General features: G+C 44.1%; 2 protein-coding genes across 13 annotated transcripts in view; one reads left to right on the plus strand and one right to left on the minus strand.

The window, feature by feature from the left end:
• The window catches only part of abi1a (abl-interactor 1a), a 31,931-nt gene extending 24,408 nt beyond the window's left edge, over positions 1–7,523 (minus strand). For 3 of the 10 annotated variants that reach the window (XM_062479355.1, XM_062479354.1, XM_062479353.1), the window contains exon 1: positions 7,294–7,522. In XM_062479355.1, the coding sequence (XP_062335339.1) occupies positions 7,294–7,410 (117 nt within the window). In that variant the 5' untranslated portion in view covers positions 7,411–7,522. Of the gene's footprint in view, positions 1–7,293 lie in introns of all 10 variants that reach the window. The other 7 variants (XM_062479352.1, XM_062479351.1, XM_062479359.1 and 4 more) reach the window with 5 other exon arrangements.
• Positions 7,524–8,045: 522 nt separating this feature from the next.
• Positions 8,046–14,820, plus strand: acbd5a (acyl-CoA binding domain containing 5a). Of its 3 annotated transcripts, none has more exons than XM_062479280.1 (14): positions 8,046–8,167; positions 8,487–8,618; positions 8,980–9,100; positions 9,709–9,781; positions 10,020–10,137; positions 10,261–10,293; positions 10,660–10,887; positions 10,996–11,205; positions 11,864–11,958; positions 12,069–12,309; positions 12,497–12,696; positions 12,909–12,968; positions 13,174–13,283; positions 13,397–14,820. In XM_062479280.1, the coding sequence occupies exons 1-14, from the start codon at positions 8,074–8,076 to the stop codon at positions 13,407–13,409; spliced, it is 1,728 nt and encodes a 575-aa protein (XP_062335264.1). In that variant the 5' UTR covers positions 8,046–8,073; the 3' UTR covers positions 13,410–14,820. The 3 variants fall into 3 exon arrangements, with proteins under 3 accessions (XP_062335264.1, XP_062335263.1, XP_062335265.1); XM_062479279.1 differs by having other exon boundaries at positions 8,099–8,179; XM_062479281.1 differs by lacking the exon at positions 10,261–10,293 and having other exon boundaries at positions 8,101–8,179.
• The last annotated feature ends 160 nt before the right edge of the window (positions 14,821–14,980 follow it).

Consider the following 14,980-nt stretch of genomic DNA (forward strand, 5'->3'; position numbering starts at 1 on the left):
GTCATCAACACAGCCGTGAAGAAACAGCTCAACACAAACACACCGGCGAGAATAAACACAATGCAGCCCAGACGACATAATAATCCATCCGCTAGCGATGGATTCTCAGTCAGCGTGGAGGCGGAGCGAGCGGGGCGCGGTTGCTCTCTTTGTTCCAACACAACCAGTCAGAAAACCAGGGTCTGAGTCCTCATCCAGCTCTCCCCAGCAAACATGAGGAGGCGGGAGGGGGGGGGGGGGGTAAAGGTGTGTGAGGGGGGGGGGGGGGGGGGGGGAGATAAGAGGACTAGTAACAGCCCAGAGAGACCTTGGAGAAGGTGAAAATCGGTGTGGCGTGGGGAAAGCGGGCGAGTGTGAGCATTGAGACGGCCATGTGCCGACACAAACACATTGTGATGGTGTGTGTGTGTGTGTGTGTGTGTGTGGGACCTCGTTATGGCTTCCCGCCACAAACAGGCTGTTCCCAGAGGCTGGGACTAAACGCTGCCTCTCCTCGGAGCTCTGCGCTGTGGGTGTGTTCACAACGCTGCGAGGATGGACCGACTCACTGATGCCGTGTTTAGAGGGAATCCAGCACCAGATGTAGAGCATGATAACAGCATCCAGGAATGAACAGAGATTCCTCCAGAGAGAGGCCTCAGAGCAGAAGGCCATCTGTTGGAGAGGTCCGCGCACGCACACACACACACACACACACACAAGCACGTGCACACACAGCTTTGCACTTTCTGTATTCTCAACCGTTTACAATGCCAGTAGCTGTTTTGTAAGCCCTTTAGGACTGCTTGCCTTCTTAACAGAACAGAAATGCTGTTCTTTCACACACACACACACAACACCAGTTCAGTTCATACAGTACAAATCACATTTAACCGCACAAAAACACAACACTAACATAACAAATGAATTGCCTCAAAAAAAGGGGATGCTACACAGGGATTTGGCTTTCTGCAGATTAGTTCAGAATGAGGTTTTCAGGGTAAAACGACCCCATCTGTGTCTGTGTTCGTAAGAGGAAGTCAGATGGCTGAGCGGTTAGGGAATCGGGCTATTAATCTGAAGGTTGCCCGTTCGATTCCTGGCCATGCAAAATGACGTTGCGTCCTTGGGCAAGGCACTTCACCCCACTTGCCTCGGGGGAATGTCCCTGTACTTATTGTAAGTCACTGTGCATAAGAGTGTTTGCTAAAGGACTTAATGTAAATGTGGTATGGTGTCAGTCAGAGGCATTGTGGTGGTTGACATGACAGATGTGGCCTCGGATTGAATTGTAAGTTCCAAACTCTCGTTCACAGCTCTGCTCCAGTTGGCATCCCAGTCTTTACTTTCTACCACAATGAAAAACTGTGCTAAATATACACAACGTAATTTAAGAATAGCAGGTGTCACTTTTGTTACACCCGGTGACCTGTATTTGTGAGTCTTCCGTCTTGGCAGACTGGCATATTGTTTACATTTACATTTATTCATTTAGCAGACGCTTTTATCCAAAGCGACTTCCAAGAGAGAGCTTTACAAAGTGCATAGGTCACTGATCAAAACAACAAGATAGCCACAAAAACATTGCGAGTAGCCAAAACATGAAGCACACATTGTGAACAACCAAAGTAAGTGCCAAAGGGAAGAACCATAAGAGCATGTAGTTAAACAAGTTACAATTAAACAACATGAACCGCTATAAGTGCAAGTGTACCTGTGGGAAAAAAACAAAACAAGCTTAACAAGCTTGTTAGGCCTTCCTTTCCCCTCGACAGAAGGGTGTAACAAATCAGAAACATTCATCTTAATGGCCGACACTACACAGAGGTTTGAAATACTATCGGTTGACAAGGTGTAAGTGGCAGGACAGTGGAAAGCACTGCTTTATCTGATACATTCCTCAGTAGAAGAACTCAGTATTCGTTTGCTGAATTCAAAGGTAAACTACAGAACAAAGGTAGAGTGAGGGTGCTCTCCCTGAGACCGAGGTTACCACAGAGCTGCAGCAAAAACGTCCGGTACAGAGCTCATATCTATGTGCTGAGTCATGCCTCTCGGCATTGGGAAAGAGACAGGATAATCTCCACGGAACAGCTCAGCCGATATGCTGTACATTTACAATAAAGTGGATCAATAAACATGCGAAATGCAGGCAATCCTATGTCTGCCTCCTTTAGGAAAGGTTAAGTCAATACGGTTGAGGAAAGAGAGACAAGTGCGTGCCCAGATTAGACATCCGAGAACCTTTTTTGCGACAACGTGATAAGAATAAGGAACGCCAAGTGCCGCGCTCACAGCGTCGAGTCAACATTACGAGACTGGTCTGGGCCTGGAGGTGAGGTAGCCTAGCCTGTGCCGGAGTGGTTCCCTCCGGGAGGTGACACGTCACTAAGAGGTGACGAGAGTGACGAGTCCGCCCGGATGACATCCTCCCACGTCTCCACCTCTCGCCAGTTCAGTCCCCACAGATGAACGGCTGGCGGGAGGAAGGGGGGGGGGGGGAGGTAGGAGGCGGCCCACGCCGGTCTGGGCAGGGCGTTGGGCCTGAACTGGCAGAGCTAGCGAGCGGCCCGGAGGCGGCAGGAAGGAAAGGACCAGACTTCCTCCCTGAGGGGGAGAAACTGTGTTGCGGGGTCAGGGAAAGAAGCCCTCAGCCTGCTTCCAGAACGGCCTCCACCCTACGGCTCTGTTCTGGTACGGAGCCACACGGAAACAGGCTGAACGAGTATTTGGGACTGGATACTAGTAGCGTAATGGGAATGTCTGTTTCGCAAATGTGGTGTACACGTCTTTATATCCGTCTCAGGACTGTGAGGCATGGAGGAGAAACTCCTGCTGTTCAGTGTTCACCACTTCGACGTGACAGTTTTGAAGGCGGCGAGCGACACACAGCAGCCGAAATGACAGGGCTAGCGCTGCCGCGGTAGCCGACGTGACGACAAATATGCGACGGCAAGTCAGAACATCTCCCTCTGAAACAAGACGAGGCAGTGTTGTTCCTGCGCTGCTCATCTCCCTAGCCGACACACAGGTCTCAGGGATGCACTTCCCCACGCAGAGGAGGGGAAAAGTTGTCCTAAAATGTTTGGAGTGGAAACCACTTTTAAAGAGCACAATAAATTCGAAAAAAAAAACCAATATAGGCCCTACATACTGATGAGGGGGTCCTGTTTCAGATCCAATGTCTTAACATTGGGAATAGACGGACGGATATTTGATCCGTCATATGGATATTTGATCCATCATTAGGCCACTTGTTTTGCTCTCCTCCAGAGCTTCCAGTCTGATCCCTTGACATTCAAGTCCTCCTCATCTGATGAACGGTGTCTTCTCCTGGAAGCCAACAGGCCTGACTCGGCGAGGGCCTCTGGGTTTCAGAGACTGCTGAGGCGGGTAGAATGGAGCCGGTTTCAGATAAGCGATGAGCGAGGCAGTGCATGAGCAGAGCTGTGTGGGTTGGAACGATGTGGACACAGCGGTGTGAGATTGAGGAAGCGATATGGAGTCAAGGTCAGTGGAAGACAGATCAAGGCACCGCTGTATGGTAATGTGGACCACAGACAGCTTTTACTTTACCCTTCTTTTCTAATCTCCAGACAGAGCGCCGTTAAACGACAACAGAAGACAACACCTTGATTTGACTGTCAGCCATGACACCCATTTAATTGGGCATTAGGCTCATCTGTAATCCAGAGACAATGGTTTACCCGTGCAAGTCTGTCTGTCTTGCAGCAGATTACATACCGATTGAGTAAGTGAGCTAGAGGTGAATTGAAAATAGTTTGATTAAGCTGTGCAAAAATAAACCTGAGTGTTGGTCTCAAAATACTTGAGTCAAAGCAGCCAACAAAATTCTGTATCTATTGCGTCATAAAAGAGGTAACCACACCCCGAGGGCAGAAGAGAAACTTGTAAGAATGGAAACGCCAGGCAGATGCACCTCAGCAATAACTGCCAAACCAATTGAAGTTCGGTTGAATTCTTTAGACTTAAGAGTTCAACTCTGCAGGTCGCTGCCTCTTTTAAAACTCAGCAGAGGGATAAGTGCTTTTTGAAATGTTCTCCTCCACTGGGGCCAACGGAAGTCAAAGGTTGATCTGACCTTGAGGCTCTATCAGAGCACAATTAAAATGTCCATCAGTAAGTCTGGAAAGTGACACAAAGGAGAACAGTCCACAAGGCAGACAGGCAGTCTGTCACTATGTGAATATGCAAATGTGTATAGTATGTTATTAACCACAGTGAGCTTAACTCCAGCACTTTTTGAATTAAGTTTAACTGCCAACACAGTACTAAATATAAGATCTAAAATGAACTATAGATACATACATACTATAACTGTTCTTAAAAATAAACATCCTCAGGTAAATCCATCTACAAAACAGACCATTGCGGTGAAATTGGAGGGGAAACAAAAGATAATTGCTTTCATTTACCCCCTTCTTTGCCCACCCCTACTTTCTGAAGTCCTTTATTCCTACCAAGTATCAACTCAGCCAAGAGTGGGCCAAACCAACACCAGCAGCAGCTAAAGGTGGGGTGACAGGTGCTGGCGAGGATGAATGAGCTCGGCTGGTGGTGCCTGAGCCGCTGGGCTTTCCACGCTGTGAGAATAACCAGGTCATTCAACAGAGAGTTAGAGAGAGAGGGAGAGAGTAAAAGGAGTAAAGAGAGAGAGAGAGAGATAGGAGAGAGAGACAGAGAAAGACAGAGAGACAGAGAGAGACAGAGAGAGACAGAATGGGAGTTAGAGAGAGATGGAGAGAGGAAGTGAGAGTAAAAGAGACAGGAGAGAGAGAAGGGAAGGGGACTCGGTAATCCTGAGAGACAAAGCCGTGTGAAAACGCCACATTTATCACCTCCAGGCCCGCCCTGGCTCTCTTCCAGGGGGGAACTCGCATCACTCTGCTGGGATGCAGCCCGAGCACAGAGGCTATACGATCAGGACAAAAGGAGGTCAACTCATACACGCCTCGAATCCTCGACGATGGTAACTGATGCCATTGTCAGAGAGAAAGAGAGAAAGAGAGAAAGAGAGAAAGAGAGAAAGAGAGAAGAGAGAGAGAGAGAGAGAGAGAGAGAGAGAGAGAAAGAGAGAGAGAGAAAGAGAGAGAAAGAGAGAAAGAGAGAGAAAGAGATGAACGCTCCCTCCAGAAGCGCCCAGGCTTTTACATGTGCCATACATATACTTTGTTGAGTTGAATGAACTTTGTTGAAAAATGAGTTACGGACGAGAAGCCACGCTGTCCGCAACCCTCCTCGCAACCTCTAAACGTGCATCTGTTCCGCCTGCCAACATTGCCAGGTGGCCCAGAGAGAACGCGTCCTAGTGCCCTTGTCCACCACGACGGCCCCTGTCACAGAGGTTAGAAAAACATGGGGCCGCTGACTCGCATAGCTGAAAACACCAGCCAAAAATGGAAATGAGATTTCCGATGCTTTGCTGCCATTATGTTATTGAGCGGAACCTCTACAGTCCGAGTGGGGCAAAGGATGTGGAAGGCTGCTGGCAACAGACCCTCCCTTAGGAGTTTCTGAAAGAGACCACACGTAGTGTTGTCATAGCAGAACAACATCTGAAACAATGACGTGTTACTTGAACTGTCATGTCGCTATTGTCTGAGCGGACACAGGGAATTCTAGGGAGTGAATAGAAAGAAACATCTTTCGAGACAGCAATGAGTATAGGCGTGTTCTCCTGTCCTCCATGGTGAACAAACAAGACATGCCAGCAAATACGCTTATTCTCAAATATCCTCTCGTCAACCCCCTCTCTTTTGCATTCTGTCTGAAACCTACACTTGCACACACTCTTATTTTAACACACAGTGTATCCCAACTTATGTGGTCAGTCGCAAATGGAGACAGTGACCGTCATTGTTTGCTAACCGCAAAGACCGACTTCAACCATGTTCTACTGAACAGTGGGTTGCATATCTGGGGTACAAACATGGCAACAGTCTGGATAAGGAAGGAAAAAAAGCATTAGTCATTCAATTGCTAAAAAGTCAAGCTGAGACATGTTGCAGAGCACATGGTTTGGTCTATAGCTCACCTGTATGTGTATTTTTATGTAGTGTGTGTGTATACACACTGACACACAAATTGTGGTGCCTTTGACAGATGGAGGGCTGATGAGAGCTTGTCTTACATACATGCAGCCCACTAAGTTCACTTAGCAGTTAAATCGGGAAGACACAAAGTTATACCAAGAACAAAATTACAGGGAACCCTTGGGAGAATAGCTGGTGTAGACACACCCTCTCTAGCTGAAATTATGTCTTCTTCCTGTTCTACTTCCCCAAACTCTGTTTCCTGGTCTTGGCCTGTAGCTTACACATTCCTCTGATGTTCAACAAACATCTGGACTCCACTCAGAGAGGTGGCTATCTGCTACTAGCTAGCTCTTCAAGGGTGCGCTCCTCAAACCAAAGAACCAAAGAGGTTGCACTTGAATCCCACCGAGTGAGATGAAAAGTGGGACCGGTATTATGTTCATTTAATCCATATGTTAGTCTATACCGGATTTCAAGGCTCATATTGGAAATAGAATAGCTTATCAAATAGTGAAATGCAATAGCCTATATTCGTGAGTAGTTTGTAATTGAGTTATGGATTCATATATAGGCCGATATGCAAGTTCAACTATTGCAATGGAAATATTCTGGTATGGGAACACTAAATATTGCCCTAATCGTTAAATATGGTTTGACGTCTAGTTCTTCTCCAACAGTCCAAGCAGTCTGTTTTAAAATACCATCAAAGGAATCAGAAATCGTATTTTAATCTAACTCGCTTTACACATTTGAAAAATAACTAATAATTGAACATAATTCACAACGTTACAGTGCTACTGATGCAGATAGATTAAAGCTTGGTGCCTAACACTGACCCTGACAGTTGGAGCAGCACAGTAGCTACAAAACAACTCTTAGAAACGATGTAACTACAAAATGAAACGTTATCTTTCAGACAAATCACTTAAGATTGCTAGCTATTCTATATGTTTGATTCAGAGTTCACCATATTACCGTGAAGTCAGAGATAAGTTTTGTCTACTACATCAGACACACCCTCTGTGTAAACGAACTATATCAGAACAGTGAACAGGTCCGATGAATGGAGGCTGTATAGGTCCAACATGTTCATTTAATAACGATAAAGAAATTATGATCTGAAAAAGTCGAGATTCTACGCGCCATGGCAATCAATTTGGATCCTTGACTTTAGTTTATTATCCACATTTCCTGCCTGCTGATCAACGACAAAGGATTTTAAGATTGCCATCGTTGTTCATGTTTTTGTATAACTTACCTGAACATAATTGTTTTCACAGTAGTCTGCAACTCTGGTGAGATTCTGGTAACTCTCGACAAGGGCTCTTTTGCCGGCTGGAATTTCTTCCTCTAACAACATTTGTAGCTCTGCCATCTTACATCTCTCCGCATTGCTTCTTTGCCTTCCCTTTGATTGAGACTACCAGCTCAGCGCCGAAAACTCCTTCGCCTGGTATTGTGGAATTCCTGCCTCGCTTTCACATTGTTGCAACCTATCACCCACCCAAATAGAAGTGACGATTGGTTTTGTATACACTTGCCGGCACGCGGTGCACAGAGTTTCTCGTGCTACCTTGGTAGCAGACGACAGTTGTAAAGCTCCGCTCACACCAAACATGCCTTGTCATCTGAATAAACCAAACTGACTTAACCTAAAAAAAATACGTAGAACAACACGTTGGTAACAGTGGAGCACTCTGGGAGATGTAGTGTTATTTTGTATTGTTGCCTTGTGCTTTGACAAATATGTTTACATACTATAAGGTAACTCGTACAAATTGTGATACAATACAATTCTTTTTCATATCTATATTTTATCATGTTTTGTTTTAATGATGCGGCTTTATGAAGCTAAGAAAATAAATCAAAGGTTTACACTTCATCCCCAAACTGACTGTAAGATATTCAAACTACATTTCCAGTGAGCTCCCTCTATGTTGGGTGAATTTTGGATCTTGTAGGAACTTCTGTTTTGCATGTGGGGTAAAAGCTGCCATAGTGATCGCCTTTTATACAATAGAAAACTACATTTCCCATAATGTCTTTCGCCTTTCTCTTCTGCAATGTAGACTATGGCGTCTGGTGGCAAGCGTTAGAGAGGTCGCTTCTCACGTCAGGTAGATCATCAAATGGTGAGTTGCAAAGTATGTCATCCTCAGATCAACACTATATACTTTTTCGCTGTGCTGAAAACTACTGCCAGCTGTATATTAAATGTTGGGTGTAATTATACACAGCTATGGTGATATAAATATCTCAGACGACACAATGCTTATCTGGTTGGTTATGCCCCTATCGGTTTATACTTAACACAGTTGAAAACTATCAAGACGTCATATTGTTTTAGATAGTCGTTCATCGTCTGCCTATTTGATATACGTAATTGTTTTGTGTAGAACCAGGGTGGTAACATTAATTTCATCAACGGTTTCATGTAAATATAATCCTCAGGTTTGACGATCTCACCATCCCAATTCACATTCTGTGTCATGATGGAGTGTGTCAGTGTAAAGGATGACAGACCTTTGCACGAGCTGAGGTTTGACGCTGCTGTCAAAGTGATACAAAGTTTACCCCCCGACGGTGATGTTTGTCTTCTACATTATAGCCTATATATGTGTGCTTAAAGCAGTGCTCATAGTATTTACAGAACGAGTCCCAGAGGACATTGTTGTAATCTAGTTTATCACTTGACTTATTTATTGTACTGTCTACCAGAATCGATTCCTTTGCAGATATAAACTAGTGATCTACTGAACAGCATGGTTGCCACTTAGAACACGCTTATAAGGCTTAACCTAATTACCACACAAGCTAGTTTTGCAAAAGGAGATTTGCTCCACCAAAGCACAGAGCATACTGCATTCTCAAACTGAAAATCTATGCACGTGTCATGGAAAAAAGCATGTTTGAATAATCAAATCTGAACATGTTTCCTTTTTAGGTTCCTTTCAACCCTCCAATGACATGATGCTCAAATTTTATAGTTATTACAAACAAGCCACAATAGGACCTTGCAAAATACCCCGCCCTGGGTTCTGGGACCCTGTGGGCAAAGCTAAATGGTAACGAAATCTATATTCCTACTGTCTTTTTTTGGTTCAGCTAATACAGTGTAATTGCATGCCAATGCTGCAAGATTGATGTGGGACAAATGGAAGGATTTACCATTTGTCTATGTAATGGTCAATCCTTCCATTTCTGCCAATGTTTGAAGTTGATCTCTGGACTTGTTGTGCTTGGGAGAACAGATATGACATTTCACCTTTTGCCCACTAAGGGGGGTGGATGACTGCGTCTGGTTGTACAGCAATTGTAGATCTCTGAACAGTTTGATAGACTGAGGGCACAGATAGGAATGGCATTAAAGCTCTGCTATCTGTTGATGGTTTAGATTAGGCGGATCACTACTTTTCTGAATCTACTTGGCAATGTCGTCATTCACTTCTTAACTATGTGGATCTGGGTCACAAGTGGATAGCGTTGACAACAAATTAAACTGTGGCCTAAATCAAAATGGGCCGATGGCTGCTGTCGAATAGTTTAGTATGTATCCAAACAAAAACCCAAAGTGCAAAAACAGATAGTGTTTCAAAAAGCATCAAGATAATCTCATATTTGGACAGTTGTTGACCATGCTGGCTGTGTATAAGCCCTTGTTGTCTCTCTGTAGGGATGCATGGAGTTCTCTTGAAGATATGAGCAAGGAACAAGCAATGAAAGGTTATGTTGATGAAATGAAACTTGTAAGTATTCCACCACAAACCAGGAATGACAGTGGTAGAGGCCACATCTCCCCTAACCCTAACCCCCCCCCCCCCCCCCACCACCAGATACACCCTGGACATCACTGTAAATAAATACACACGGTACCCTTAACTGGTATATCTATACCTGCGCATGTTTGTCTCATTATTGAGAAGTAGCTGATGCAGTAGGATAATGTATTTGCAAAGTTCCAGGGTTCTTTGTGTGTTTCCTCAGATTCTTGAGGGCATGCCCATCACGGATGAGGTGGAGCAGCTCCTGCAGGTAATGGGCCCGTTCTACGAGCTGGTGGACGAGAAGAAAAAGCTCAGTCAGGTGTCAGACCTGACCACAGGTACAGTCACCAACCTGCCTCGTTTGCGTTGCCGACACGAGCTGTGCAACATTTTTCATGTGTCGAACGAGTATGACTAATTCATTTACCTCTATTGCCATTTCACCTCTGTTTTACGCATAGCCCGTTTGACAAAGTTTGCTAGACAACTTGAAGGCAAGTGTGTAGTAGTCACCCTCAATGTAATTATCCATTAGTAATGTCTTGTGTTGTAGTTTAGTACAAATAACAGCTCCAGTCCCGTTTGAATTTAGGTGTATCACCTGATCCAGCTGTATAGAGTTGAAACCCCTGTCTTTATGTGTTGTGAAATCCCAAACCCTCCATAATAATGTGCTTCATGTTAATGTAGTTAATATCCTAAATAGCACGGTTGGATTGTGCTACAGCACCATATTTTGATTGGATGGAATATTCATACATGGCACTTTACAAATGAACTACTACCATTACTCAGGTATGGATTTAATGACTGAGGATGGCCTCACAGTTCTCTAAATGTGGGGTTTGTTTCCGTCTCAGGATTTGGGACGACGTTAGGTTCCATGCCCTCTAAGAGCGTCACAATGAGCATCATCAGAACCCTGGAGATGAACGGTACTTTGGAGACCCGACCAGCCAGGCTAGCTCCTCCTAACCATAACAACATCTTGGAGGTCGAGCAAAAAGCAGAGGAAATACAGGAAGACGACGATGATATCGGAGAAGAGGATGAAGAGGAAGACGTCGAGATAAGGGAGTCGAAACAAGGTATGACAGTCACGCATATGAACATCCCCAACGTCACAGTGTTAGTAAATGCATTATAGAAAACAAGCAAGAAAGTGACCCTCAAATGTCCGGGAAATGTGTTTTCAGACCAGAAAACTGCGGTCTCCCAGGCAAAGAAGAAGGGCTCCGCCAGGAAACCCAAAGTGCCTGGGTCTAACGGTAGGGTGGGGAACGGACTGGCCCACCAGACCAATGGCACCCACTCCTCCAAGTCTGCGCTGAACAGCGACGACTCTGAGGAGGGCTTCATCAGCACCTCCCTGCTCCCTGAGCTGCAGGTTAACGGGCACCACACAGGTGAGGAAAACCTGTGGGATGTCTCCCCGGTGAAGACGATTAAGTAGTGGAACTCCTGTTAGTTTACAGCTACACATTTCACTCAGGCATCCAGTACAGTGCCTCATTATATATAAAAAAAGACTAATACACCCTGTCAACATATCAGCAAAATACCAACTTTTCTGAAACAGTATTTGCCCTTTGCTTGGATCCTCATCCCCCTACCGAGATAAATGACCATTTTGAATCATGTTCATGTACATGATTCAAAATGGATCCTGAAGGGAGTCTGTGGAGATTAGGACTTTGCCCACAGTGGCTTGACGTTCTCGGGTATCCTTAGACATGTGATCCGATAAGCTGCTCAGCTTTATTCTCAGAGCCATGCCAACTCAGCGTTTCCCTTGGAACGGCCATAGAATCCTGTTACTTAAGGTACAATATACCTTAAAACTGGTTCAACAAAGTTTTGTTTCATGAGTCGTGACCCTCTTGAATGGTTCTCTTCGTACGGAAAAGACTGTGTCCATTTAGTATCCTGTACACTTTTTGTCACAGTGGCTATGGAAAAGGAAAAAAGTTTAGTGAAGGTGCGTTTGCCGTCTCAGTGATACATTTAGTATTTGATCGTTTAGCCTTTGAATGCATTGATGTGTGTCCGTGTCCATGCCCATAGATCCATGTGAAGATGTGTCTGGTCCCCATCACCTGGCGAGTGACTCTGACAGTGAGGTGTACTGTGACTCGATGGACCAGTTTGGTCTAGAGGAGGTAATACACGCACACAGACACACACGAGAAAACTTCTCTGTTTTTAACTGACGTGTGACTGTATGTGTGTAGCATTTAAACTGTATGCTCTTCCAATTATTCGCTCCCAGGGCTCAGATGAGCAGATGAACTGTTCTCTGGATCTGGAGGAGGGGGAGGAGGGGGAGAGCCACAGCCCTCTGTCCTCTCAGGAGGAGCCCCAGGCAGGGCTTGGGGCCCCCGGGGTGGAGCAGGACCTCCCAGAGGGCATGCAGTGTGGAGGGGAGGAACCGCAGACAGGTGGAGCTGCTTCTTATAGACAGAGACAAAGCACAGAGAGGCCTGATAGCTCCCTAGTCAGGAGAAGCAGGGGTGAGGAAAGCCTGCGATCTAAAATGTGCACCGTGTCTTGCTACTCTTACTGTCTAAGTTATTTTTCTAGAGATCCAGTGTTTTGTCAATAGAGTATCATGCATCTCATCTGTGGTTTGAATGGCTCGTGTAGATTGATTTCCTATTCCAAACGTGTGTTTACATCTGTTTACGTTCGGTTTATCAGGTTCCAGGTCGTCAAGCCAAAGTTCTGGGGCCCAGGGCCCCACGCAGGGCAGCGGAGGGAATGGGGACCGCTGGGGGGCCGCTGTGCCCCCTGGGGGAAGCCTGAACGAGCAGATAGTGGTGGCTCTGGCCAGACTTCAGGAGGACATGCAGAGTGTTCTAGAGAGACTGCACACTCTAGAGGCTCTCACCGCCTCCCAGGTCAGTGTTTTGGGTTTTTCAAACACAATATAAAAGGCTAAATGTAGTCTTTTTTTAATCGGTTATTGTAATATTAATCATTAGTTAACACGGTAAAGTATGTTTGGTGTGAGTTTTCCACATGTATTTGTTTTATTCATAACTGAAGGAGTGTTCACTCATAATTCATCTGGTTTTATCTCATAAAAGTAACTGTTTGATCTGTTCCCTAGGCAAGGTCATTGGCTTTATCTCCCAATTATACATCAACCCCAGCAAAAAAGAGCAGCAAGGTACTAGAGAATGACACAATAATCTGACCAAAACAAGACACAGTATCTATTTTGTTACAATGCATTAATTTAAACAAGCTGTATTGTTTCAAAATCTTGTTTCAAATACTTTAAATCACATGGGATTGGGAGTATATGCTTGTGCAGTTAAAAACCCTTAGTAGTTCTCTATTGCCAGGTTCTTTAATGAAATCTCGTTTCTCAGAAACCTTCCTGGTGGCCTTTCGATGTGTCTCCAAGCACAGTGGCCTTCGCAGTGTTGTGGCCATTTGTGGTGCAGTGGCTTATCCGTGTATACTTTCAACGTAGAAGAAGGTAATGCATGATTACTATAACACAGTACAAAACCATTAAATATCAACATGATGAAAGTGGTGTCACCAATATAATAACAAACATCGTTTTGAACATTCGGAAATCACCTACAGACGAATCAACTGAGAAGTCTACTGGCCGAAACAGATAAGGGAGGAGGGATAGGAGATCTCTCTGTGTCTTTGATTGGCTAACGGCCATGGCCCCCTTCCGCTCCACCCCTTCAGCTCAGTAACTCCAGCTTTTGCACTATGAAGACGGCACTAGGAGGAGTGAGAGAAAGCTTTTGGCACTAGAAAGTGAAATCAAAGAAAAATGTGAATGTATTGGATTGCATCTTACATAGTCATACAGGCTTTTAGAGACGATACTAGTACCGTACCACGTCAGTCATTTCTTGGTGTGTGTGTGGATGTCTCGGAAAGGGAGATTTGTCCATTGGAATGTGGCAGTGTTTATATGTTGCTGTCAGTCCTCCTTTTCTTTTATGTCCGTTGGTAAGATCTGACATCACTGGAACTCTGCATCTGTACTGTAATAGGCCGAAGGGAGTTTCCTACCATGTCCTGCAAATGCTAGCAACTGAGAAACCCTAACCATATCCATAATACTTGCTTTAGCAATGCTGCTGAGATATTGTACAAACTGTAGTATACAGTGAAATGTAATGGTGTAATGTGTGAGAGATGTTAGTTAATTCTTTTAAAAAAAACTTGTTGATTTTTCTATAAAGTTGGTTGTCATATAACAACTTGATAATGATATGAAGACATTGAAGGCGAGTTTTTATTACGTTTGGGAAGATTAGTTTGTTTTCTTCTGTTCAACTGAACTAAACGTCAAAAAAGGTTCACCAATATTTCATATCTGGATACATGTTTATTCTGGAGTCTGGAATTTCAAAAGTTTGTAATACTTTTTCAGAACGGTGATTGGTCTAGAACAGATGGTAGGTCTGTGTGGGATGTGGTTCAGGGACAGGTCGGTTTGAGTTGCAGTTTGGTTCAGATCCGAGTGAAACACCACAGACTTTACTTTACAGACACAAATCCAATGCAACCAAAAGGATGAAAAATTACCATTTGGATTATTCTCACTTATTGCCATTATTTGGTATTTTCTATATGTTCAAATATATATTTTTTATGTTTAAAAGTAGCAATGTCATTCAGTTTGTGTAAATTGACTCTCAATCTGCATATTTTGTCTGACTGAAATCATATTAGCTTCCTTGTTTGTGTTTTTTATTAATTGTATAATAATGATAGCTGTACAGTAATGAGATGTAAATTATAACTAAAATGCAATATTTTAATTGCATTATCCTGTATTAATGTAGTATATTACTAAATAATGAATTTAATATATGTAACAAAGTTTGCATCGGCAATAGCACTGAATCTTTACAGAGCCTTTCATTTGTTTAAATAGATCAATTCACCTTTTTACTCAAATCAAAGCTATAAAATTATTTGCCTATGGGTGGACAGCTCTTTGCATGTAATTCAAGCCACAAATAAAGTTTTCATTAATGGTTTCAGGTGTAAATTCCCATGTATTATAGACATTTATCAGAGGTTGTTTATGTTGTTTGAATAGGACGGCCTGCGGCTAAACAGCCCAGATATACCAAATGTGAATTGATAGTTTTCCACCTCTCCGCTTTGCTATCCTCACATGAACATTATATACTGCCC

Source organism: Osmerus eperlanus, chromosome 15 (assembly GCF_963692335.1).
Source record: "Osmerus eperlanus chromosome 15, fOsmEpe2.1, whole genome shotgun sequence".
Classification (NCBI taxonomy): Eukaryota; Metazoa; Chordata; class Actinopteri; order Osmeriformes; family Osmeridae; genus Osmerus; species Osmerus eperlanus.

What these genes read in the sequence shown, in the direction of transcription:
- acbd5a (XM_062479280.1), top strand. Translation starts at nt 8,074, where the DNA reads ATGTCTTTCGCCTTTCTCTTCTGCAATGTAGACTATGGCGTCTGGTGG. An exon ending in GTCAGGTAGATCATCAAATG is followed by an intron (nt 8,168 to 8,486) that starts GTGAGTTGCAAA and finishes TATAATCCTCAG; the next exon opens with GTTTGACGATCTCACCATCC. An exon ending in AGGCTCTCACCGCCTCCCAG is followed by an intron (nt 12,697 to 12,908) that starts GTCAGTGTTTTG and finishes TCTGTTCCCTAG; the next exon opens with GCAAGGTCATTGGCTTTATC.